The sequence below is a fragment of the Solanum stenotomum genome, chromosome 3, assembly GCF_019186545.1.
Source record: "Solanum stenotomum isolate F172 chromosome 3, ASM1918654v1, whole genome shotgun sequence".
Lineage (NCBI taxonomy): Eukaryota > Viridiplantae > Streptophyta > Magnoliopsida > Solanales > Solanaceae > Solanum > Solanum stenotomum.
This window is the reverse complement of record NC_064284.1, coordinates 55,215,416-55,243,406: the sequence shown is the minus strand read 5'-3', so window position 1 is coordinate 55,243,406 and position 27,991 is coordinate 55,215,416. Positions and strand designations below refer to the sequence as shown.

The 27,991-nt window shown below is 34.0% G+C and overlaps 1 protein-coding gene across 1 annotated transcript; it reads right to left on the bottom strand.

The window, feature by feature from the left end:
* Positions 1–4: 4 nt before the first annotated feature.
* LOC125858493 (O-fucosyltransferase 27) lies at positions 5–16,380 on the bottom strand. Its single transcript, XM_049538282.1, has 10 exons — positions 16,015–16,380; positions 15,044–15,128; positions 14,092–14,162; positions 13,927–14,015; positions 13,326–13,569; positions 12,473–12,585; positions 12,308–12,398; positions 12,073–12,201; positions 11,210–11,760; positions 5–907 (listed from the first exon to the last, which is right to left on the bottom strand). The coding sequence occupies exons 1-10, from the start codon at positions 16,228–16,230 to the stop codon at positions 439–441; spliced, it is 2,058 nt and encodes a 685-aa protein (XP_049394239.1). The 5' UTR covers positions 16,231–16,380; the 3' UTR covers positions 5–438.
* Positions 16,381–27,991: the final 11,611 nt, after the last annotated feature.

Here is a 27,991-nt window from a genome sequence, read left to right as displayed (position 1 = left end):
GGTAATATGCTAATAAGTCCCAAATACAGGACCTTAAAAATATCATAAAATAGAGCAGAATCAATAAGAGTTATAACTTACTACAATCCTACTCTCATCATGTGAAGTGATTGTGTAAATATTTTTTACATCGACGGTGCGTAGAACTTGAACTCTTTCCTGTTTAACTAGCTCTACACAATTGTGAAATACTTTACACCACCAGCTTCCATTTTGTATCCAGATTACCAGAAATCAAGTGTCACACTAAACTACAACTGTTCTTCTGTGAAAATTGGATTCCCAACAATCAGAAATGTCAGTTGGAGCATCTGTTGGTCTAGCTAAGCTTACCTCAAGTCGTACGAGCTTCCCTAGTCTGCATGTGTTGTTAAAAAGAGACCAATGCAGTTAGCGAGAGTTGTTCTTTTCTTTTTCTGACAAGTTGGTTCTCTATTCCTATCTTTCTCCTCCTTCGAGTTCTTCTTGATCCTCCACAAGAGCTTCTTCTTTGCTGCTAATGTCTCCGCTATCACCTTCTTGATCGCCATTACCCAGCCACAAGAACAGACCTGAGGAGGCAGAATCATCTTTGTCATTTTCCTCTTCTGTTTCTTCCGTTGATTGAGAAGAAGTGGGGACATTCATCCAAGAAGGGCATTGGTCTATTTGTCCAGAAAACACTGGAATATCATATTTTGGCATAGGGCTTGAAGTGTTGACTAATCTCTTCATGGAATCATTTGCAATGCAAGAACATTCAGGAACTGGAAATGCAAGAAAAGACCGTGATTTGGATATTTTGGATTCCTCCAACAATCCATCGATTAAACTTCTTCTTAATTGTTTGCGCAGTGAGGTTATCCAGGTGTGGTTGGGTTGATAAAGAGTATCGTGAATCTCCTCAAAAAGCTTGGCAATTTCTTTCCTGCATTAACTCAGATAACAACACATCAGAAACCTGTCAAGGAATATATTATCCTATTTGTGTTACAACTAAAAATTCTCCAAATAGTGAAGGCAAATATGGAGATCTAAGTAGGTTGACATGCAGGTGACTTTGCAGCCAAAAAGCACAAATTGGACGACAAGCAAATATACACTCTACTAGCACAGACCTTAGTGCTAGTCCATAAGTTCCATTTTACACACTAAAGACACATTTTCCTTTGGCTGTTCTCAGTCATGGAGGTCAACTAACAAGTGAAACCTGCGGGAATTACCAGGTCTCATATTCAAACACCTAGTATTTTGTTATCAAATATGGATTTGTGTCAACTATTGAAACTTACCCTGTCTTATCAACACAACCTTCCATTGGGCATACATATTCCATTTAATGTATGAAGGAACAAGAGATTAGTGCAATAAAGCCATGAAGAGTTGCAGTTCTAGCATACTCCCAGTATCTTGATTAAAGGAATAAGAATGACCATAGATTAGAAAAGTTGAAGAAATGTGGACAACTGAGGTTAATAACAAATTCAGATTCAATTACATCTTTTACGATTCAACTCAGAGTTTAATCAATGGTTTGCAGGGTGAGCTACAGTGCAAGTCATGTCACTAAAGCAACTGCGTTTGCTTGCAAACACTGGAATATAACTGTCCCACCCATTTTTTTTTCAACCATACGCCATTAGAGGAAACTTCCAATTTTGCAAAAACTGAATGTTCTCTAATGGAATTTGATTGACAAAAGTTCCAAACATTTTTACAGTGCTTGCAAAAACTGGAAAAGAAAACTAATTGTTGTCTTTTACATCCAAATGCAGGTTAACATGTAATACCCATTAGAGTTACAGTTCAACAAACTAGCATACTTGTAGTATTTTGTGCTTGAGCTGAGAGTGTCATGAGCTAGAGCTATGTTGTTCGGACTCTCCAAAAATGATGTTGTACCAGTGTCACCCATTGACATTCATGAAGAGTCCGAGCAACATAGAGCCAGAGAGTTACATGTTCTAGGAAGAGCAAGCTAGAGAGCTATGAGCCAAGGCTTACAATATGAAGCTCTGAAGATTAACAATAAAGTAGCAAAACATAACTAAGATATGCAAGAACCAGGTCCTTCACATGTCTCAACAAAGGACCGGTAGTATTTTTTTGAGAAAGAAAAACAAAGGACTGATAGTATTCATAACAAGATATTACAAGGAACAAGTCCCTTTCCATGTTGCTACCAAGAAGTGTACTACAACAGAAACATTTCTTAGCATGATCAAAATAGAGAGTTGTTATCAAGAAGTGCATCATATGCAGTAAAGAAACACTGAAAAAACCAGGTCCATCACGGTGAACTGGAAGAGACTGTTGATAATTAAGCCAAGGCAGATTCCAAGTGTATAGAAGATTCCATGAAGAATTGGAATCGCGACAAATCTAGAGAAGGAGCACGAAAAATATGGAAACATTACTATATTTACCAATGAGGAAGAAACTTTGAAAAATAGGAGAAAATAAGCCAAATGCGTGAAGGAAACCATGTGAAGTAAGGACTAAAATCTTAACAGGATATTGTTGACAACAAAGGAGGGTTTTCATTGCAAGTATTATGTGCGGAATGGTTGATGTTCACAAAATTCAATGCTGAATATTGATGAAGAGCTGAAGTGATAGACAGACTGATGAAGAACTCAGTTCCTTCGATATCAGTCCATCAAATTGATGTGATTGGATGAAGTAGCAGCAGACTTATGGAGTATGTTTTTAGCTCTTTTTGGCCTCAAATGGGTCATGCCTTGGAATATCAGGGATGTTTTGATAAGCTGGAGTTGCTGGAAAGTTGATAGCACCATCAAGAGAATCTGGAAGATGATACCTGGAGCCATTTTTTAGAGTATCTGGAATGAAACGAAGAGAAGATGCTTTGATGGAATATCAACTACCTACCAATCTTTAAAAGCTAATTGCCTCATGTTTTTGTATATTTGGGTTTATTTATCCCCTCTAGATTCCCCTGATTAATTTCTGAACTTTGTCAGCCCCTGACACATTTCTGAACTTTGTCAGCCCCCTGACACATTTCTGAACTTTGTCAGCTCCCTGACTCTTAACTAACAATGTAAAGGAGAGCTGACCTTTTGCTACTAAGCTTTTGTAACTTTTATGCATCTACTTGATGCCTACAATAGAACTAATTAAGCATAAAAAAAAAGTAAGAAGTGTTTTTTCATTGGGAAAAAAGAAGTTCAAGGAGCAAAAATCTGATTATCCAGATGATCAAAATTGAAGAAGGCAAGGAGAAGAATTGGAGAACGTCACTGCTTCCCTCAACAAAATTACTTGGAAACACACACTTATAAACCTTCCTTCTTTTAGCAAACGAACTTATTTTCAGGTCACCCTTTGAAAACCAAGACCAAAAACTATCTTATTTCATGGCAGTGTTGCAAGTTAATGTAATAATCTATTTGGTTTGGTCGGTATGAATTAAAAGGATGCATCAAAATATCTTCCATTTTGGCGTTGATGTGTTCTCGAGTTGGAAATAAATACTACTTTTCTTTCATGAGGATTATACTAAACACTGTTGCTTTTTGATGATACCAAAAAGGGGAAAATTGAGTTGATTAAAATACTACATAACTCTAAGATCATTGATGAAGAAAGAACCTGGTTCCTAACTATTGACACTGGAACAGTTTGCTGAACGAATCAGGTCCTTGAAGCAAGAGTTATGAGTGAACCTGGTCCTTGAGAAAATATGATATGGATCTGAGCAGGTTTACTTAACCTAGCCTCTTTACTGGTTGCTATGAGCGAAAGGTTAGTCCCAGAGAAAACTTAGCTAAGAGCTTCAGATCTTACTAAGTCTTGATGATAAACACGGAGTTGGTTCTTAGGGAAAAGAATTGCACCTGAGTGCACATGCGACTACAATGAAGTGTCAAGTTTTTGTTGTGGGATGTTATGAGTTTGTCATCGTCAAAGAGGGGGAAATTGCTGAGCTGAGAGTGTCATGAGCTAGAGAGCTACATGTGTTGGAGAGAGCAATGTGAGCTACATGTGCTAGGGAAATGTGAGCTATGAGCTAAAACTAATTCGAGTTGAATCGGGATGACAAGAGCAGGGGTGTAGTTACACTCATGTCAGGGTGTCCAATTGGACACCTTCGTCGGAAAATTATACCGTATATACAAGTAAAATGATAAACAAAGTAGTTAAATAACATATTCTAGACACCCTTGACACAACAATGTAATGTAGGCATGTAGCCCAGTGGTTTCAGCCTTCAAGGCGCCTTGAAAGAGACAAGACACGCAAACTTCAAGTGTTCGTATCTCACTAGTAGCAGCTCTTTTTATCCACTTTTTAAGAAGACCAGGCTCACTTAAGCACCTGGACACCCTTCGTGAAATTTCTGGCTCTGCAATTGGACAAGAGGTTGCTACTTACGCCTATATAAAGGATCTAATTGATGCTTGTGAATATATTCATACAAAGAGAGAAGACAGTAAGCCTGGCAGCGGAACTATCGAATCGGCACCGACCGAAACCGGCGTCCTCTGTGTAGAAAAAGACCGGAACTGAAACTGGACCGGTACCGATAGTTCCAAAAAATTTTCCTTGTACCGTCCCGGACCGGATCGGGATAATGACTCTTTTTTAAGAAACAATTAATTCATTATTAAAATTAAAAATTACGAAATATTTCAATCTTTAAAAGCTTAAACTCTATTTAAATTTCAATCTTTAGAAGTTTAAATTTCAAACTTTAAAAGTTTATATTTTAAAAGTTTGAATTTCAATCTTTTAAGTTCAAGTTTCAAACTTGGGACAAAAGACAAATATACCCCCGAACTATCGTAAATGGTATGTAGATACCCTCCGTCATACTTTTGAGACATTGATGCCCCTGTCATCTATAAACTAGAGCGTATATACCCTTCGCTCTAACGGAAGACTATAGGACACGTGATGCAATTTTATCTGTCGGATAAGATTATGTGTATGTCCGTTAGTATAAAGGGTATATATATGTTCTAATTTTTTGACAACAGGGGCATCAATGTCCCAAAAGTATAACGGAGGGTATTTGCATACCATTTATAATAGCTCGGGGATATATTTGTCCTTTTAAAAGTTTAAGTTTCAAACTTAAATTATAACCATCACTTGAAAATATAATAAAAAAAGACTTGTATTAAAATTGAAGACAATAATTAAAAAAAAGATTAAGGTGAATAGCCTATAGTTTTATTAATAAAAATTAAATAGTACAATTTGAGTTACATAATATTAGTAGAAGACCTAATCTACAAAGCCACCTTCTAGAAATAGTTTTGTTTGAATTAGACCTCAAATTATCATACTAATAGTTCATGGTACCAAGCAAGTCTTGTCTTAAATTATTTAACATTTCTCTAGTAACATGATCTTGAATTGGTTGATCGGCTAATTCCTCCAATGCATCAATGTCGTCGTCACTAAAATCTTGCAACATTTCATCAATATCATTTTAAAATTGGGTAGGTAAAGTTGGACGCCCATAACTCTTTCTCTCGACATTAATCCAATCTCTAAATAATACCGATATTTCCAAGCTGTCAGCTGCTAATAAATACCTATGCTCTCCAATTTGAAATCTTGCTGCACTAGAAGGGCCTTCCGAAGCTACTAAAGATGCTTGAATAGCTAACACATCTCGATCCACCGGTTGAAGTTTTGAAAATCCTTTGTCGCGATTGCTCCACCAATCTAGAAGATCAGGTAAACCTTGTGAATGCTTAATAGTTTCCGTACACTGATTAATATATGCATTAAAATCATTTTTTTCCTCATGACTAAGTTCAAGATAACTTTCTAGCATATCATCAATATTATCTTCATTATATCTACACCTAGAAGTTTCATGTTCTTCATTACGTACTACATTTATTCTACGAGAATTATACAAACCATACAATTTTCTAGCTTCCATTTTATACTATATTTAATTGTTGTCAAGCTAGGTGTTTCAAAATCTTGAATATCTCAATTTAAATATAGTTTTTCAGTTATTCGTGATGCACCTACATCTTTGTAAGTTTGGTTTAAAAAATAAGCAGTTAAATAAACTTGAGGAATAGGAAAAAAATACTTTTTAAATTTTTCAATCATAGATTTAACATAATCTTCAAATTTTGGTATTTTTTTGAATTTATAAAATTTACTAGAATATCACAGATATTTGGTAAAACAGAGCAAATTGTTGGATAATAAAGTCCAAAAATTTGTTTTGTAGCTAAATAAAAACTTTTAAAAGTTCTTTTACGTCATTCCAATCAAGTCTAGTCCATATTTGAATTATGAGCATTTGTAAAGGTTTTCTATATTTATAAGCGACTTGAAGCATTTCAAATAAAGAATTCCATCTAGTACACATTGATTTTGGAATTTTTCTAGGGGAAAGATTAAATTCACGACAATGATTTTCAAATTCTCTACATCTAGACTTTACTTGACATTTAAAAATTAAATAACATGCAATTTCACATTTTATGTAACCATTATTATACATTGTTATACCATCTCTAACAATCAAATTATATATGTGTGCAGCACACCTAATATGAAAACCATCAATAAAAATCGGGCAAAGACTCGGTTTTAGTATTTCAACCGCAGATGTACTATTAGAAGCATTATCTAAGGTGACACTCATTACTTTATCACAAATTTCATAGTTTTGTAAAACATCTACAATAGTTTGAATTATGTAACTATCAGTTTTATGCATTTCACAACATTTATAACCTAAAATTCTTTTTTGCATAGTCCAATGGGCAGTAATAGTGAAATAATCATTACCATTAACACTACGACTCATATTAAAAGTAATAGCCAATTTACAAGTATTAAAATAAAACAAACGAAGATATTTAAAATGTTGACCTTGATAATCAAAAATAGCATTTTTAATTATATTTCTTGTAAAACCTTTAAAATGTGGATTATACACAATTTGAATATAATGAATAAAATCGGGATTTTCAGCAAAACTAAAAGGCAAGCTAATAACAACAATCATTTTAGCTAATTCTTCAAGATCTTTTTCTCTACTAGGGCCAGAAACATTAGAAGGGTTTAATTGCGATTGGACCACATTAGAACCCCCTACTCCTACAGATGCATTAGGAAGGGGGTACCATTTTTTTTAGCTTCGGTTACAGGTTTCACATGCAAATATTCATTTTTACAACATCTCATTAAATGATTACTCAAATAACATGTCCTACCCTGTTTTCCAAAAGTTTTATGATTCATTCTATGTTTACATTTATTGCAAATAACTTGTGTTTTATCTTCACTTTGTCATAAATTGCCACAACAGATTTTTTGCCGGTTTTGGTCCGACTCAATTTTTATTTTTTTTAATAATTAAATCAAATATAGCCATTGCAAGCCGTTGGGTAGAGGGTATTGGGCCCCACCCAATGGCTATTTCAGCCTTTAACCCCCCAAAACACTCCCCTACCCCCCACCCAAACTCTTTTTAATACCCTTAAGTGTTAAAATTTACATTTTTGTCCTATTTTTTAACTATAAAATCCCCCAAACTTTCGTTATTTTTACTCACAAATATTCTTCATCTTTTATTCTCTCAACTCTCATGTCTCTAATCTCTACTAAAAAATCTGTTATGTGACAATTTATGACTCAAAGTGAAGATAAAACACAAGCTATTTGCAATAAATGTAAACATAGAATGAATCATAAAACTGTGGGAAAACAGGATGGGACAGGACATTTGAGTAATCATTTAATGGGATGTTGTAAAAATGAATTTTTGCATACTAAAGTTGTAGCCAAAGCTAAAAAGAATGGTACCCCTTTCCTAATGCATTTGTAGGAGTAACAGGCTCTAATATGGTCCAATCGCAATTAAACTCTTCTAATGTTTCTAGCCCTAGTACACAACGCTCATATAGTAGAGAAAAAGATCTTGAAGAATTAGCTAAAATGACTGTTGTTATTGGCTTGCCCTTAGTTTTGCTGAAAATCTCAATTTTATTCATTATATTCAAATTGTGTATAATCCACATTTTAAAGGTTTTACAAGAAACACAATTAAAAAGGCTATTTTCTAATTAACAAGGTCAACATTTTAAATATCTTCGTTGTTTATTTTATTACAATACTTGTAAATTGACTATTACTTCTGATATGGGTCATAGTGTTAATGGTAATGATTATTTCACTATTACTGCCCATTGGATCGATGAAAATTGGATTATGCCAAAACGAATTTTAGGTTATAAATATTGTAAAATGCATAAAATCGGTAGTTACATAGCTCAAACTATTGTAGACATTTTACAAAACTATGAAATTTGTGATAAAATAATTAGTGTCACCCTAGATAATGCTTCTAATAATACATCTACAGTTGAAATACTAAAACAGACTCTTTGCCCTATTTATATTGATGATTTTCATATTAGGTTTGTTGCATACATATATAATTTGATTGTTAGAAATGGTATAACAATATATAGTTATGGTTGCATAAAACGTGAAACTGCATGTCATTTTATTTTTAAATGTCAAGTAAAGTCTAGACATAGAGAATTTGAAAATCATTGTCGTGAATTTAATCTGCCCCCTAGAAAAATTACAAAATCACTGTGTACTAGATAAAATTCTTTATTTGAAATGTTTCAAGTCGCTTATGAATAGAGAAAACCTTTACAAATGGTTTGTAATGCTCATAATTCAAATATGGACTATATACATGATGAAAATGATTGGAATGACGTAAAAGAACTTACAGAATTTTTAAAAGTTTTTTATTTAGCTACAAAACAAATTTTTGGACTTAATTATCCAACTATTTGCTCTGTTTACCAAATATTTGTGCTATTTCTAATAAGTTTTATAAATTCAAAAATAAACCAAGATTTGAAGATTCTGTTAAGTCTGATTGAAAAATTTTAAAAATATTGTTTTCCTATTTCTCAAATTTATTTAACTGCTTGTTTTTTAAACCCATCTTACAAAGATGTAGGTTCATCACGAATGGTTGAAAAAATATATTTAAATTTAGATATTTAAGATTTTGAAACAACTAGCTTGACAATTGTTAAAGATAGTATAAAAATTGAAGCTAGAAAATTGTATGACTTGTATAATTCAGGTAGAATAAATGTAGTACGTAATGAAGAACTTGAAACATCTAGGTGTAGATATAATGAAGATAATGTTGATGATATGCTAGAAAGTTATCTTGAACTTAGTCATGAGGAAAAAAATGATTTTGAAGCATATATTAATTAGTGTACGGATAAGGATTCACAAGGTTTACCTGATCTTCTAGATTGGTGGAGCAATCATGGCAAGGGATTTCCAAAACTTCAACCGGCGGCTCGGGATGTGTTAGCTATTCAAGCATCTTCAGTAGCTTCGGAAGGCCCTTTTAGTGCAACAAGATTTCAAATTAGAGAGCATAGGTATTCATTAGCAGCAGACAGCTTGGAGATATCAGTGTTATTTAGAGATTAGATTAATGCCGAGAGGAGTTATGGGGCCCAGCTTTACCTACCCAATTTGAAAATGATATTGATGAAATGTTGCAAGATCTTAGTGATGACGGCACTGATGTATTGGAGGAACTAGCCGATCAACCAATTCTAGATCATGTTACTAGAGAAATGTTAAATGATTTAAGACAAGACTTGCTTGGTACCATGAACTATTAGTATGATAATTTGAGGTCTAATTCAAATAGAACCCTTCCTAGAAGGTGGTTGTGTAGATTAAGTCTTCTACTAATATTTTGTAACTCAAATTATACTATTTACTTTTTATTAATAAACTATAGGTTATTCGCCTTAATCTTTTTTTTTTTATTATTGTTTTCAATTTTAATACATCTCTTTTTTTAATTATATTTTCAAATGACAAGGTTGAAACTTAAGTTATAATTTGAAATTTAAAAAAAAATAAAAATCAAAGTTTGAAATTTAAACTTTTAAGAGAGAAAAAGGACAAATATACCCCCGAACTATTATAAATGGTATGCAGATACCCTCCATCATACTTTTGGGACATTGGTGCCCCTGTCGTCCAAAAATTAGAGCATATATACCCTCTATACTAACAGACATACACGTGTCATAATCTTATCCGCCTATCCGACAGATAAGATTGCACCACGTGTCCCTATATAGTCTTCCGTTAGAGTGAAGGGTATATACGCTCTAGTTTATGGACGACAGGGGCACCAATGTCCCAAAAGTATGATGGAGGGTATCTGCATACCATTTACGATAGTTCGGAGATATATTTGCCTTCATCCCAAGTTTAAAATATAAACTTTTAAACTTTGAAATTTAAACTTTTAAAGTTTAAAATATAAACTTTTAAAGTTTGAAAGTTAAACTTCTAAAGATTGAAATTTAAATAGAGTTTAAACTTTTAAAGATTGAAATATTTCGTAATTTTTTAATTTTAAATTAGACTTTTAAAAGAAATATTTCGTAATTTTTTAATTTTAATAATTAATTTTTTTTTTTTTAAAAAAAGAGTTGTTATCCCGGTTTACCGGTCCGGTTCAGTACTGTCCCGGACCGGTATAGTACAAGGAAAAAATTCCGGAACTACCGGTTCCGGTCTTTTTCCGCACGGAGGACGCCGGTTCCGATCTGTGCCGATTCGGTAGTTCCGTTACCGGTTCCGCTGCCAGGCTTAAGTTCAGTACATAAGTACAAAAATTAATATCCTAATAGCATTTGTATATAATCTAGACAAAAATTATGGGAGGTGGGGGTGGGGTAGGGGTGTGGGGTGGGGGGGATGGGGGTACAGGGTGGGGTGAAGATGAGGTGTGTTGAAGGGTGGGGAGGACGAAATCAATGTGGAATGCTAGTTGTGGAACTTGTTTTCCCTACTTCCACTAGGGAAGTCATTTTCTCATTTTTAAGGAACTTGTTTTCCTAGAGAAAATATTTTCCAAAAACTATGAACAACCGAAAGTGGAAAAACTGAAAAACATTCTCCATACGGAACACACCCTTAGTTTCACAAGTAACACCAGTAACACCAATTATTTTTGTAGCTAAGTTGTTTTATTCAGTCATGAAATAGAACCAACTTTAAGCCCATTTACCAACCCTGGCCCTAATTTAGGAGAAAAAGAGAACATTTGGAGTACAGAGAGAAAAATAAGAAGTGTGAATAAGACATGATCAGTAGGAAAAGAATGAGTGAGTAAATGCCCAAAAGGATTGTTTGCTTCGGAATACATTACCTGTCCAGACCATAAGTTCTAGATGCAGGAAACTGATACAGTCTATGACCCACAACCAAACTAGCAAGATTTGGGTTTCCTTTACCATCACGGTCAAATCCAGTGATGAATACATCTGCTTCAGTGCAAACCATATAGTCAATTGCTTCCCACAGTAACCGATGAGCATTAGTTCTCAACTCCATGATGGTACTTTCCGGCTCATCGTCACTCTCGGCTACCCAACCCCACCAACCTTCAACATTGTACATCTTCGGTCGTGCTGGGGGAGGTGGTAGTGGACGAGGTCGTGGGCCAGAATTTTTCCATGCCTGTGATCTCATGACCACATTATCTGAAGGTGGAGGTATTGAATATTGGTCAACAAGGTTTGCCTCCTGACCATATACTTTATCCCACTCCAGAGGAGAGCTTAAGGAAGTCCTATCAACAACATTCTCAAACATAGCATGCAGTGGAATTAACTTCTTCACCCCACCAAAGACCTCTCCGCCAGATATATAAATGATAGTGTCGGATGAGTAACCATATGCTCGAAGGAGAATACCAATCTGTCAGAAAATTCACTTGACTAAATATTATTTCAAACAAAATTTTCTCAATATATACCTATATATTATAATGAATTACGTTTCTCAATACATACCTTCCCATGTCTTAACTTACTGAGGTAATACAGAGACATGAAGAACAAATGACCACAGTAAGACAAGCCCCATCGTATGAAAAGGGGCAATTAACATGAAAAGCATTAGATAAGTTGGTCTTGAAACTATTGCTAGGAAGGACGTCACAAGTTCTCATATTTAGTAATGCAAGAATTCGTGGGAAGATTTTATATTAAACTGAAGGATGCAAGGTACCTCTTCAGGCATGAGAGGACACAAGCCATTACGATATTGTTCTGCTGAATCTGAAGAAAGATTCCTCTTCAGAATTCCACGTTTTATCATCCATGCACGCCTGTGCATGATGAGTTCAGTATGTACATCCTAGAGGAAAAATATATGGGCAGAACATACGTCAGATACAAGACAAATAATATGTGCAAAGCTAAACCTTGGTTCGCCATATGATGCTCCCAAGTTCTGAACATACCTGAAAAAGTTCTGCACAACCATAATATGCTAAAGCATCTCTGGTCATCCCCGGATCATAGGCAATAAATGGTTGTCCTGAAGCTCTTATTCTGTGAGAACACAAGAAATAAGCATAACCAAAAACAATCTTCATTTCAATGAGTAATAGAAATTAGTAAGTTACCTATTCAAGATTTTAATAGCGAGAATTTGGACCTCCTCTCTGAACCGTAAGGCATGAAAAGCAACCCTGCATCTCAGCTTTTGATACTCAACAAGTGGTGGAGGCAGGATAGACTGACTCATACACAGTAAAACATGACAGTCAAAATGTGAAGAAACAGTATGGTCAGAATGGACATGAAGAGCGGATGCATAGATCATCAGAAAAGAAGAATGAAGAAATAGGACTGCATATTCAAAAGAAGAACAAAGTGTCAAGCAGCATTGCAACAATAAATATGCTGAACCAAACACAGCTAAAATATTTCCAATTAATGGATGACACATATTTACAATACATTATCTAAAAAGTTAAATTGAACTCAACCTTCTACAATTTACAGCATTCTTTCCGCAAAGCATAATGTTCCATAGTTTTATAGATATGTAACAACTATTGGGTCTTTGAGTACTAGTATAAAGATGAGAAGTCAGCAAACAATTACTTTACTGGAGATCAAAGATTAGGAGGTACATGCTTATGTAGATGAATGGTGATATAAGAAAGAGTTGGTTATCAAAAAAAAAAAAAAAGGGTGAAAAAGAAAAGAGTCACTATTATGCTTCCATTTCAAGTCAAACTTGGTTGCATGAATGCAGAAGAGCTTGTGTAATAGAGATGAAAATGATTCCACCTCTTCCAAAATTATGATTCTCCTACTTTATCGAATTGGATGTCCTCGTAAAACTTCTTTTGAAATAATCCACATTTGTAAATTCTAATGCAACAAACCATCAGTGTAATATTATGATCTTAAAAAAAAAAGTAAAATCCAAGGGCATATTTTATTTGAAATAAAGGTAATGGATGTTACCTGCAAGCATCCACCACTATGAACAAGAAGTTCAACCACAGAGTGCTTAGTCAACATAGGAAGAACATGGTGCAGGTAAAAATATGGGGATGCCCCATGGGGAACTTTAAATGAAGGAATTTCTTTCTTTCTCCTCGCTCCTTTCAGATCTTTTGGAAGGGTTTTTACAATTTTGACATCTTTTGCTAGTGCTGCTATGAACTGATCCTCATTATAGAGGTACGGGAAACTTTTGAACTGAGTGCTGCAAAAATGAAGTAGCAAAATGTATAACGACTCGATCAGGCAGTTTAGCCATTTTGCAGTTGTATGTAATATAGATAATCATTCCATTAATATTTTAAATGTACTCCATAAGTTGAGCTCTGAAAGCAATAGTATGTATTGGCTATTCTGTACGTTCTGCCTTCACACTCTTAAGGTTATCAAAAAGACTATCCTCTACTGATTAAGAAAAGTTGAGAGCTGAGGCCAATGTCCCATCATTTCTCTTTCTGTTTTTTTTTTTTTAAAAAAAAAAGATATCTCATCTTTATGGAAAAAAGACTAGTATCATTCAATTTTTGCATCAATTCTCCAGATTTAATAAATTTGACAGAACCTTATTCCTTTGCTGCTTGTGGTTGATTGGATCTCTGGAATGACCAGGGTAGCGTTGAGGAGTCTCGCAACTACAACAACATCAGAAATCTGCCAGACAATTGAAGCCTAATAAATTACTGGAGTATTTAAAAGCAAGCCTATTATGCACCAGAGGATACCTTACCGCATTCCTAATCTCATGGAAACCCCCACGTATCTTGACAAAGATGAATCCAGTTGATTGCATTTCAGGAGCTGCAACAAGGTCACAATTGAAACAAATAGTAACGAGTAGAAAAAGAAATGGAAAACACCAAGCACAGCAGAAAATTTCTACTTACACATTTTTCAAACATTTTATTCCAGAATGGATGTTAAAGGTTACTAAAGAAGATGTGTGAAGTTGGCCTAGCCTCAGATTATATTAATATAGTAAAAGGATTGGCACTGGATAAGAAATGGCCAATTGCAGCATATGCAAGAACTCCACTATGAAAATATCAAGGCAGATTTCAGAAGGTCACAAAATGGATTATAGAAATGTCAAAATATCTTATGGAGTTTACAGTTAGTTAATTCATCCAGAAATACCAAATATTCCTTACCACACTCCACTCATTTAACTGTTTAAGTTAAGTTGCTTAAAGTACATCAACTTAAGCAGCTGGAGAGCATTGATTCAAGCAAAACGCTTGTTACTTGCACATGATTTTCTAAAAGTAAGTTCACATGCCCTTTGTAAAACAGAAAAATATTGCATCTGGAACTATATAGATGAATGGACATAATGCAACTGTCCTCAGATGTAGTTGACAGCTTAATATTTACTTCAGGTTTTGATTAGAGTTAGGAAACATCTAAATGGAGATGTTCGTCTTTATTTGATTGAAGATGGATGAACGAACACTTGGGCCGGAAACTGATTAGTCAGGGAAAATATGGTCCTTAACTCGATTATTTCCTAATAATTATTGTATCTCACAAGTCACATTAATTGGTTAATCAACAATATCTCAACCTTGAACTACAGTTATAAGTGATTGGGAACATTACAATTTCGAAATGCCAAACAAATTACCAAAGACTGCTATAATTGGCATGATATAGGCCACAAAAAATATGAAGGTGAATCTAACCTGCATAATCTCCACTTCGATTTGCAAGAGGATGTAAAGATTCAAAATGTCTAACTGGAGCCCATAGTCTACTGTAAGATGGATGCTGCATGAGAAAGCGTTCCATCAGTAGCCAACAAGAATACACATAATCAGCTCCAGCAACAGTAACTAACCATTCAGATCCATCAGCCCCCGGCAAAACACAAGAGTAACATGAACTATAGTTATTGCCGTTAACTCAAGCAAGAGAATGCAGCAGTCTAAAACAGGGATTTGAAGCTCAAGAAAAGTTAGAAAATTAAAACAGGAAGAACTAAAGATGAGATCTTGGAAGGGGTTAAGCCTATATTGCTCGGACTCTCCAATTGTTGCCACACCCCTGTCAGATTCTCCAAAATGCACTACTTTTTGGAGTATCCGGCACACACTCATTGAAATTTTTGAAGATTCCGAACAACACAGGTTTAATCACACATTACATTATCAGACCCCAAAAAAGAACAAACTAAGCATATTACCATTAACTCAAACAAGCAATTGCAGCAATCTAAAATAGGGATTTGTAGTTTAGCATAAAAAGTTTAAAAAATAAAAAACAGGAATAACTAAAGATGAGATCTTGAAGGGATTTAAGCACATTACATAACATTAGCAGACACCAAAAAAAGTGTATCAGGAAACAATTTTTTAACCAATAACTCAAGCAAAGCAAATGCAGCAATCTAAAAGAGGGATTTTGAAGCTAAAACAAAAAGTTAAAGAATCAAAACATGAAGAACTAAAGATTAGATTTTTGAGGGGTTTAAGCACATTACATTGCATCAGCAGACCCCAAAAACCAGAATAACATGAAACTAATTTTGTCACCATGAACTCACATGAAGCAAGAGCATCAGTCTGAAACAGAAACTGAAGCAAAAAAAAGTTCAAGAAAATTAAGAGAAAGGACTAAAGATGAGATCTTGGAGGGGTTTTATTAAGCACATTACATTACTAATGGAGAGATCTGATTTCTTGAATTTAGGCATCCATGACATGATTGTAACTGAAGAATGGTACTCATAAACAATCCCATATGTATGTTTAGCTAGAAGAAAATGGGTTAATAAAGAAAGAACAGATAGAACTAGCCCAGCTAAAGCAACCAACTTCAGTTTAGACTTGAATAACATCTTCCCTTCATTTTTCACTGACACCCACTTCATCTTGTTGCTTTGCACAGCCCCAGTATCACAAAAAGACAGAATTGGATAAATAATTTGAGGATATGTGGGTTGTTCATCAATAGTAGTATATATAGTACTAAAAGATGATGAAAAAAGAACTATTTGAATAATTGAGGGGCTTGAGCAAAATGAAAGGAGAAGTCAAAGTCAAGAGATTCATGAGAAGAGAGATAGAGACAACTCAACCGCGTATACAATGTTGTTATTACAAATGCTCAATGCTCATTCTTATATAAACAGGCGCGTGGAGAGCTTCACTTTGTTTTTCCCTTTACTATTTACAAGTCGTTTGGAAGGTTGTAAAGAATAGTGTTGAAAACATTATACTAAATTTAAAACAATAATATTAGAGATTAGTAATTCAGATATTAGTTAAGTTCACATTATTTATTAATATAGTATTTATTAAAAATAATATGTATTATACGTTTTATTAAAAAAATTAATTATTAATACAATATTAATATGTATTATACATTTTATTAAAAAAATTAATTATTAATACAATATTTGCTAATATCATTGTTTGTTATCTATTAATTATACATAGGATAATATCAAATAGAGTGTATAACTAATGTACATTGAACAATTGCACAAACAAGGAAATAGTAATATCAAAACTAGCTTCAGTCTCTAAAAAAAATAATCTACAATACGTTCTTATAGGTAATTTCTCGTACGATTGGTCAGGCATTTACCAACAATGAAAACTCATCTAAACATTGTAACATGAAAGAATATAATATAGATTTTCTTAGCAATTGATATATCTTGATTCATGCATCAATTCAAGAAGATTATGTCAATCGAATTTCTATATTACATATCATAATTTATCCTACCCAATGTGTATCCTAATGACAATAGTAGGCTGGCACTAGAGCCGTCACTATGGGCTAGGCCTGTTGGGCCGGCCTGGCTTAACCCGAGATTTAATAGGTTTGAGCTAAAAAATTTGAAGCTCATTTTTAAAAAAAGGCTTTTCAGCTCGGCCTGAATAAGCTTGCTGATTTGTGGGGCTTGAGAAATATAGGTAGAGCCGGCCCATGGGCCAATAAAAATTAATTAAAAAATATAATATAATATTAAAATTTGAAATTAAAGAGATCCAAACTCAAAATCTATTTAAAGTTTTTTAGGAAATCACTAAGTATAGAAGTTGCATCCACCATGAAAATGTCCAAACACTTGTTGCTACTCGAAACTGATTACATGGTTTTTCTCTAACTGGTAATATATTTTTGTGTACATTTAAATATTATAATTCTCAATTTAGTTATTTTTTAATATTTAACTAATTAAAACCGCATATAAATTGCAGATAAAAATGAAGATGTTAAGACAACCTTCACACAAGTTGATTCAGATATGCTTGATGAAGATGATCATGAAGTGTTAGATACGCCATAGGTTTTATGAAGTGTTAGATATGCCATAAATTTCATGATTTTTAAAGGAGTTTATTTTTTACTTTTTTATGGTTGGAATATTATCATATTTATTGTGTTTTATTGTGATCATTGCAAAACAGTTAGGTTAATATTTCTATTTAGATATTTATACTTATACTTGAAAAAAAACTTAATAAATATTATAAAGATAATTTTATTTGTGGATTTTATTAACAAGTAGTAACATTAACACCATGTAATATTGTTTTGTCGATATTTATGATAATATTTTTAAATTATAATTTATAATTTAATTTAATAATTATAAAAAAATATATAACTTTTAAAAAAGTGGGCTGGCCCGGCAAGCCTGTAGCCCACGTACTTGTGGGTTGGGCCGATCGTTTTCTGGCCCACACCAAAAATGGGCTAGCCTGGTTTGGCCTGTAAAATGTCAAAGCATGTATGGGTTAGCCCGGATGGGGTGGGCTAGCCCATATTGACAGCTCTAGCTGGCACCATCCAAAATTGATACTGTCACGACCCGAGCCTACACCCTAGACGTGGCCGACACTCGAGAACCATTGTTGGTCCCCAAACGAACCCTCATCCTAGCTGACTACAAGTGGAAGACTAAAGGCCTGTTTGGATTGGCTTTTGGCTTATGACTTATAAGCCAAAATCCATAAGTTAGGATTTCTAACTTATGACTTTTGACTTATTTTTGTTATTTTGGCTTTAAAATAAGTGCTTTATAAGCACTTTTTAACTTTACTCAAATGCTTCAAAACTGCTTAAAAGCTATTTTGGCTTAAAAACACCTAAAATAAGTCAATCCAAACGGGCACTAACTCAAGCATACAAAAGCTTAAAAACTGAATTAAGTTCAATAACTCAAATACTCAATCTTTAAAAAGATCTGAAAACTACTCAATAGATAAACTCAGAGTTTGAAAAAAAAACAACTCAAAGAAGATACATACTGAAAACTACTCAAAATTTTCTATCTATGAAGCCTCTACTATTACAAAAGGATATCGAGACAAGACTCACGACATCTCAAAACTACTAACTGTAAGATAAAGGTGAAGTACTCCGAAATATGAAAAGGCTCACCAACGCTGACTGGAGTATCACATGACCTCAACGAAGCGCCTGTTGATGATCTTGAATACTTGTATTTGTATCATGAAATGATGCAGGCCAAATGGCTCAGTATATGGAATGTACGACCATGTAAGGGGAATTCTAAAGCATAAACATAAGCTTGAACTTGATAAACAAGAAACATACTTACCTCTTCTCAACTCACTCAGCTCAAGAATATGATACTTAACTCAAGATACTCAACTCAAAGATACTCAACTCAACTCAAAGGTATGATACTCAACTCAAAGGTACTCAACTCAAGATACTCAAGGATAAAACAACAATAAAAGATGCAATATGTGGAAAGTTTTTAAAACAGTAGATAGCAACTCAATGTATTGAAGAATACAATAACAACTCAATTTGTATATAAAAATACAATATAACTCAGTGGGAGATTCTCTAACCAACAATCATCACTATGAGTTATATGACGATTCAACGTCTCGCCCACGCTGCCAGAAATGTCCTATACCTTGCTGGGGTATAGAACTCCTCAACTAAGTGGATTCACTAATCTATGCTAAAAAGCATTAAGGAATCATCTAAAAAGTATGACCCTTTCTACCCACATTGGCTATATAATTTATGGAGGCTGTGAGTTGTCTGAACTCTCCCCCATATCGGTGCTCAATACTACTCCCAAAATATAACTAGCTCATTTGTTTAAAAACATAACTCTTTCTGTATTTTGACATTATTACTCAAAAATCTTTCTCTTAAAAGAGATGGTACTCAAACTGCTCAAAACTCTTTTGGAAATCCAGTTTTCTCTAATCTTAAATGTAAAAACTTTACTCTTAGGAATACTTAGTTCCCATATATCATTTTAAAGAAAATGAACTTAGCTCTACTCTTTCTCAACTTAGTGCTCAAATCTTTAAAATAATTTGTAAAAAGACCTCTTAGAATAGGGTTCATGCCGAATTATGGACGTGAACGAATCAATTCAAGGTTTTTAATAACCATGCATAGGACTCAATACTTGGAACTCAACAACTCCAGAACTCAAGGAGTCAATGATACTACTCATCTCAAGAATGCTCGACTCGGAGGGTTCATGCGAAATTATGGGCATGAACTACTCAACTCAAGGACTCAATGATACTTCTCATCTCAAGACTGCTCGACTCATAGGGTTCATGCGGAATTATGGACATGAACTACTCAACTTAAGGACCTTTATGGGTAACATGTAGTAGTCCCATCATTAGAAATATAATCCCAAAATGATTAGGAACTTAATTGTCAAGACTTAGAATTTGAAAATACTACTCTTCTCAAAGATACTCAACTGATGGAGTTCATGCGGAATTTATGGGCATGAACGACTCGACTCAAGGGTCTAAATAACAATATGGAACTCAGGTATACGACTCTTTTCATTCTCATACTTACTTCCTCAAAACTTAGCTCAAATCGATAATTGATTGTCACGACCCAGACCGTTGTGATTGGCACCCACACTAACCCTCCGATGGGAGAACCGATACTACAACCCAACTAAGCAGCCTTAACCAATATACTATGCATTTAAAGATACGGAAGAAGATTTAAATGCAGAAATTATATAGAGTTCCCATAAACTCCAAAGGTTTAAATAAACTAGCCAAACTAATGTAGAAGAACAACCCCTAGAACCTGAAAGTCATTGTACCAAAACATCTAAAGTGCAACATTTATAAGAAAAAGGGGCGCAACCCTGAAACTAAACAAACACCCTAAACAAATAGTCTGAGTCCGAAAAGAGTGGACTTAAACAAGAGAGATCTATGGCAGCCTGAAAGAACTGGCTCACCCTTGAATTCGGTCACACTCAATAGTCACCTAACTAAGGTCTATCAATAGTCGTCTGATACTTAATAAAGAACAAGCAAGTGCAGTATTAGTACACAACCACAATGTATTGGTAGGATCACGTGGCTATTCTAGTAAGCGAAATATATATATATATATATATATATATTCGTTATCATTTCAGGATCAATGTACAATTTTACATTCTCAATACAAGTATATATGAAAAGTCAATGGTCCTCTCATGGAACCCATACCCAAAGTGTTAGTGTGTCGGAACGTGATACTCGATCTCAATTAGTGTGCCGGACGTGACACCCGATCCCATATGTGCGCCGAAACGTGGCACCCGATCCAAGTTAGTGTGTCAAAACGTGACACCTGATCCAAGTTAGTGTGTCAAAACATGACACCTGATCCAATATATATGTCCGATCCCAGTTATTGTGTCGGAACGTGACACCCGATCCATATAACAAGCCACAATCACAATCACAATGTACATTCTCATAATCATACAATCAAGTGTTGATTCATGACATACAATCATTCGTTCATACTCAATTACATTATGTGTGATCAATAGGCTTCATTCATACACATACATGCATTACAATGAAGCAATTACTAACATACATCACACAAAACATGAAATCACAACCATCACCTACCTCGAAACCAAGCTTGAATCCTCCTAAGACACTTGAGCCTTCCCTTTTCGGATTCTTTCCGCTTGTTCGTGGTCTAAAAACATACAATTAACGCAAGAATCAATAAACGAGGCCTAATTATCCGGATTATAATCAACAATATCAACCCTAGGCCAACCCAAGATCCCAATACCCAAATTAGGGCTTTTTCCACCATTAACTTCAGATCAAAACCTTCCCCCAATGATAATTACCCAAGAAATTACGTTCTACGGATCGAAATACGGATTAGGGGAGTTAAATCCTTACCTTTAGTGCTAGAAGAGGTGGAAAACTATCAAGAACTTTCCTTGGGTCGTCCCTTAGCTCTCAAGAACGAAACTTGTAGAATAATAATATTTTTTGGGTTTATTTTCTACTTAAGTCGTGTCTGTCTCGCTGTGGCGAACTCATCCCGCTACAGTGGCCCCGCCCTGGAGGCTTGCACAGAGATAGAGAGCTAAGTTAAGAGTTCCAAACCCCTATTTCACAACACACCTTCATCCTATGACACTCAAAAAATACCCGTTCACGCCAAGATCAGTTTCGGGAATTATACTTACCCGAATTCGATTTCATAAAGTCGTACGGGTTCCTTAACGACTTAGCTATCTACTCATGTGATAAAATTCATAATTAGATCTCTCGTTTATTACCAAATCTTCCTAGACCTCACTGACTCTGATTTCATTCAAATCAGGGCAAGGAATTCCCAAGTTACTACAAAAAGTTTTTTTGGCCCCAATTCTTTTCCCGTTGGATTTTCTATAACAACGGAAATATGTCGTTACATTGATCTCAAAGGATTCACAATTGAACTCAAAGACTTTCTTGAACTCTACTCTTAACTCTTTCTTGAATTTGAATTATGAATTATGAATTATGAATTCAAGAGTTATGATTCATGATATGAAGGATCTTGATCATAGTGAGACTCATGACTACATTCTCTACACTCTCATGCTCACTTACTTGAGTCTGAAAACAAGTTATTAGAAATTGTAGAAGACTCCTCAAAAAGACTCAAAGAGACTTTCTCAAATAACTCTGAAGAACTCTCAAGACTTAATTCTTAACTCTACCTTGAATTTGAATTATGGATTCAAAGTTATGATTCATGTTATGAATGATTTCTAGATGTTTAGAAGTAGTTTAGAATTGATAGGGCATGAATGTACCCTTTTAAATGACTCAGACGGGCAAAACGACGAAGAAGGGGTAGGGGCAGGTCACCCTGGTGCACTCAGTTGCGCAGGGTGCCAGCCCTTTACCTACAGAGGTGTGGTTGGGGCATAATGGCTGGCGTGGGGCGCCAGGCCCCAACCCAGAAAACCCCGACGACTTTTATTTCTCATTTTCTGACCCTAACTCGCCTAGAATTGAATGGTTTCTTCCCCAATCACTTTGATTCGAATACCCAACCAAAGTACACAAGAATAAACTAAAAAAAGTCTCTTAAAATCCATATGATTATCTCAAGAACTCATCGAAATCCCAACAAAACAAGATTTAGAATGAAACTTTAATAACATTGATCAAGAACTCATCAAGAGCTTAAATTGCTCAATATTTATGGATAGATTCGCAAAAGAAACTCATGATTGGTGTGTGGGTGAATGAACCCAATACTATGGAAGCTTACATACCTCTTAGGGATCAAAACCTTGGTGAAATCCACAACGAAACCTCAAGAACTTGACGAAACCTTGACTTTTCTCCTCTTTTCTCCTATTTTATCTTCTTGAACTCTTTTAAAACCCTAGCATGAATTATGATTGTGTAAACTGAACCAAATCAGTTTAGATACCTATTTAATTAGTAAATATGAATTAAATATGATAGGGTAAGGAAAAGACTAAAATACCCCTCTTAAATCTGGGTTACTTTCCTTAAATAGACAACTTGACTTCAAATGGGAATATCTCCCTCATACAAGCTCAAAAATTAGCAAACTCGATGGCGTTGGAAAGATGACTCGGAGATCTTTCATTTGATATCTTATGGGTCTCTTAACTCATCCTGTACTGAAAGATATGGTCATTTGAAGTTGACCCAAAACTTAAAAGAACTAAGGAATGACTTGAATGAATTCTCTTTAATTCTTTTTGGAACTCAAGGTGCTACATCTAGTGACCCGACCTTAATACTTAAGAAATTTTAAATTCCTTGGTAAAATCCTACTCACAACGAAGGATGGTTCGAGTCTTAGTTCAAAACTTTTCTGGGAGTCTCAATGGCTTCCGATCGGGTGCTCGAAATTGGTTTGGTATTCATGTAAACAAACTAACTATGCTACTTTATTAAATTAGACGTTTCAACAGAGGTAGTATCGATAAAAGTGGGTTCCACACCCAACACTCCGTTTTAGCCATAAGCCACAAGGTTGTTGAAAATGTGTCAGGGGGCCTCGAGACCCAAATCAAAGGTCCATCCAGATCAAACTCGACTTTTTGGAGCTAATTAAACCATCATAATTGCATTATAAGGTCGTTTACCTTAATATTTTTTTTTATCAAAGTCAACCATTCAAACTGTTGATGCTCTAAAATAGAAAAAACTTGCATAAAAACAAAATAAATGTCTCGGTGACCGAACTATCAATCCCATCAAGTCATAAATGACTTTGGTCTTCAGTAGGAAAACTGTAAACGCCAAAAATACTAAAAACATAGAAAATAACCTAGCCTCTTCAGATCATTGTACTTGAAAATCCTATAAGTGAGGCACCAGAATCGGAGAACATGACAAAAAAGCAAATGCAATATATTAGATATATACAAGAAGATGAGAATCTAGAGAAAAAAACCTACACAAAAAGCAAATATGGAGATCTTTAACCAAGGAGAATAAGTAACCTAAAAAGCGGAGTAAAAATGGAGAAAATAGGCAATATTCTACCACTTTAGATTACTACAAAAAACAATAAGGTAAAATTAACCACTAATGATGAATGTTAGATAAAATACTTATTGGGGATATAAGGTTTGTTAACACTCATAGCTTTTTGAGAAGTTAATTGTAATGACCAGGTCGGTTATTTATTGTTTTTAGTGGAAATTACCATTTTCCCCTCCTGATGTTGATCTCGAGTCATTTTTTCTTGAGTTTGAAAAGTTGGTTTTGAATTTGAGTTAAAAATTGAGATTTTTGTTAAGTTTTGAGTTTGAAAGGCAAAGTTGTTGAGAAAGTGATTTTCCGTGTCTTTTGGAGTTTCGAGTGTTGGAATGGGATTCCATTGATTTCATCGGTCCCAAAATTGCCTAGTTGAAGCCTTGGTTGATTTCTGAGTGGTCTCGATTTTTTTAGCCTTTTTAAGTGTGGGTTAGTTTCTTGTGGTTTTCACGGATGTCAAGTCTAGGAGACGTCGAATTTGTGTTTTGATGGTTCCAGTGAGTCTGAAACTTTGAGTATAATTGATTTTTGAATGTGGTTTGTGTGTATGGGGTTTCAAATGAATCCCGAGGGTCCTTCTGATGACTTTGAGTTTGGATGATTTTTGGTTTCTGTTCTGATGCATGGCCATATTGGAAAACTGTATGCACAACGGAAGCATACATCTTACAGGAATAATAGACAACACGTTCTTTATGCTAGAACACGTACAATCATGTTAGAGCATATAAACTTTTCTGAAATTTAATTCAAGAATTACCTCTTGAAGCGTGAGCAGATACCTTCAAGTGAATCCACAAGCTAGAACCTTCAAGCGAATCCACAAGCTAGTCCACAAATTAGACGACAGTTCTATGGTCTTCTACAGTGATCCCAAGTTCACTTCTGAACTTTCAATACTTGGGTGGGAAAGTATCTTATAGATAACTTATATTTTTTAAGGGTTATAAGAATCCCTTTTTATAGAGATTTCTTCCTAGTCCAAGCAGAAAGAATACCATGTCTTTCCTTAGAATAGAAAGACATATACATCTCCCTTTCCTTAGAATAGAAAAAGTCATGTTCTTTCCTTAGAATAGAAAAAATGATATACTTATCCCTTGCCTTAGAATAGAGAAAGGCACATAATTCTCCCTTTCCTTAGAATAGAGAAAGACACTTACTTCTCCCTTTCCCTTTATAATAGATTCTAAGTTCTAGTTAAATATGGGCATGATACTAATCAATAAATTAAATTACTGACGAACTTAATTCAATGATCAATTTCCTTTAGAACACTGCTTAACTTATTTCATGTGTCGGATTCATAAATCCACTTGCAAGGTTTGACACGATGAAAACTTTTAAGCTTCTAAAAAAGGCATTTCATCAATCTCTATATCGATACATGGATTCCGTCAACTAACTTATTATTTAATCAATATATATTATCATCATCCAATCTTCTAGGTATATTGACCCATCTTAGAATTTCACTTTTTAATAAATCAAAACGATAATTAATATATACGGATCATAATAGTTATATCAGGATTAAGAATATAAGTACATTTAATAGTTTAAAGAATATGCTTTTGTCAGTCAGTCTAAAGCAACTATCTCTACTCAGTCCCGTTCAATATATATAAAATGCACTAGCACAAGAAGTTGGAACTATACCATTCCCATAATCAAGATAAACTACATATAATCTTGTGCTACAATCGTACCAATGACATGTCCAATTCCATCTTAGATTGTGAACAAAAAACTTTATACTTAGAAGAACCGATGATTTAATCCTCTGTGTATAAGCTTAAACTCTATATATTAAATCATCTACTATATAAGTAAACAAACACCATAAACGAATATACGATCTATTAACAATGAATAAATAATTATTCTATAATAAATATTATATCTAAATACATGGTTAATAGTTTATATTCCAACAATTTCCCACTTAGACTTTTAACCATCACGATTGTTATAATGTACTATATATAAATGCATGGTTACTATTATATACCCTAACAATGTCCCACTAAGATATTTAATCTTGAAAATTGTTAGAATACTATTTCTAAACACATGATTAATAGTATATACCCTAACAATCTCCCACTTAGACTGCTAACAATGCATTTATAACTTTCACATATATTCCTTTTATGTTTCTTATCAAAAGGATCTTACCAAGTTGTTTTCCTATGCAACTTCGTCTAGTAATGTTGAGTCATAACTTATCGATTTTGTATTAGATCTTCAGAGGCCCTATCATAAAACATTTCAAAAGTTTACTTCTTTATAGGAGTTTTATCATGAAAGTCCCCTTAAACATGCAAAATCAATCATTCTTCATTATGATTCTCCCACTACGACTAAGTCCTACTATAATAGTCACACTTTCATGTTCTTGAGTCATAATATTTTCCTCAAAACCTTGTGGTATTGAAATATTAGCAACTTTTTCATGTAGTGTTCTTTAATTTGCTCAACATCACTCCCTCTGCTTAAAGTAGTAGTTTTCTTATGTTTAGTAATGTTTCTCCCACTACTTAAATGCAATGGAACGTCAATTCTGACATATCGATTAGTTGTTCTTGAGCGTCTGAATTTACAACTGACTCATTTGTTATTTGTTTGTTCAGTTCCTGTAAAACTAGTTTACTTTTAGGAACATGGATTATTAATTGTCCTTTTCTAGAAATCTGACAATTGTCTTAACAATTGCCTTGTTTTCTTTAGGACAATGAAATAAACCTTCTTTCATTGTTTTTGGATATTCAATTAACACATACACATTGCATTCCTGATTTGAAAGGAATTGAATTCAAATGTGATATGTAGTTCTAAGAATATATCCCAAAAGAAATAAAACAACGAAATAAGCTAATCATTAATCTTATCATCTTCATAAGAGTATATTTATTTTTTCTTTTACACAAATTTCTTATAGAGTGTCTGGTGTAGACAATTAAATACAATTGTTCTATCAGATAAGTGACTCATCAGTTCTGCAGATAGGTATACATCACTACAATCAGATTGCAATGACTTTATATATTTTACATGATGCTATTTTCATTTGTCTTAAAATATTTTGAGTTTATCAAGACATTCAGACTTACAAAACATCNGTCTGGTGTAGACAATTAAATACAATTGTTCTATCAGATAAGTGACTCATCAGTTCTGCAGATAGGTATACATCACTACAATCAGATTGCAATGACTTTATATATTTTACATGATGGTATTTTCATTTGTCTTAAAATATTTTGAGTTTATCAAGACATTCAGACTTACAAAACATCAAAAAATATATTCATATCATGAGTAACCTTCTGAAAATCTCAGAATACTCAAATTCACCTCTTGCCTGAATGATCATTTACCGAACAAATCAGAATAGATTAATTCTAACTTATCACTGCCTTTATTTCCTTTTTAAGAGGAAAGGTTTCTTAGTCATTTTTCTTTCTAAACATGACTCACATGTTGGTAGTGACTTCAATTTCAATGAATCATTACGCCCATTCTTTAACCAACTTCAAAGTTCTATCTAGAATGAATGACGCATAAAATAGTGTACAAATAAGTTTCATTCATTTTAAAAGATATTTTCTCTTATGAGATAGATTAATATTAAATTCCTGAGGAAAAAAAATCATGCATCAATATACAATACGAGATAACATATTTATCAAACTCAAAAGAGTTACAAGAAAAATATATTAAGTGTCCATCTCTTATTTAGTTAGAAATTGAAAATACTTTCATCTAACATGAACATATATACTGCAATTTTTTTAAATTAATATATTATCTCTATCG

Excerpts from the sequence above, each read along its gene's own strand:
- LOC125858493 (XM_049538282.1), bottom strand. The coding sequence starts at position 16,230 with ATGAAGTGGGTGTCAGTGAAAAATGAAGGGAAGATGTTATTCAAGTCT. Across the intron at positions 12,586-13,325 it reads ATAGTGGTGGATGCTTGCAG|TCTATCCTGCCTCCACCACT; the intron begins GTAACATCCATT and ends TGTATGAGTCAG. Across the intron at positions 12,399-12,472 it reads GCTATTAAAATCTTGAATAG|AATAAGAGCTTCAGGACAAC; the intron begins GTAACTTACTAA and ends GTGTTCTCACAG.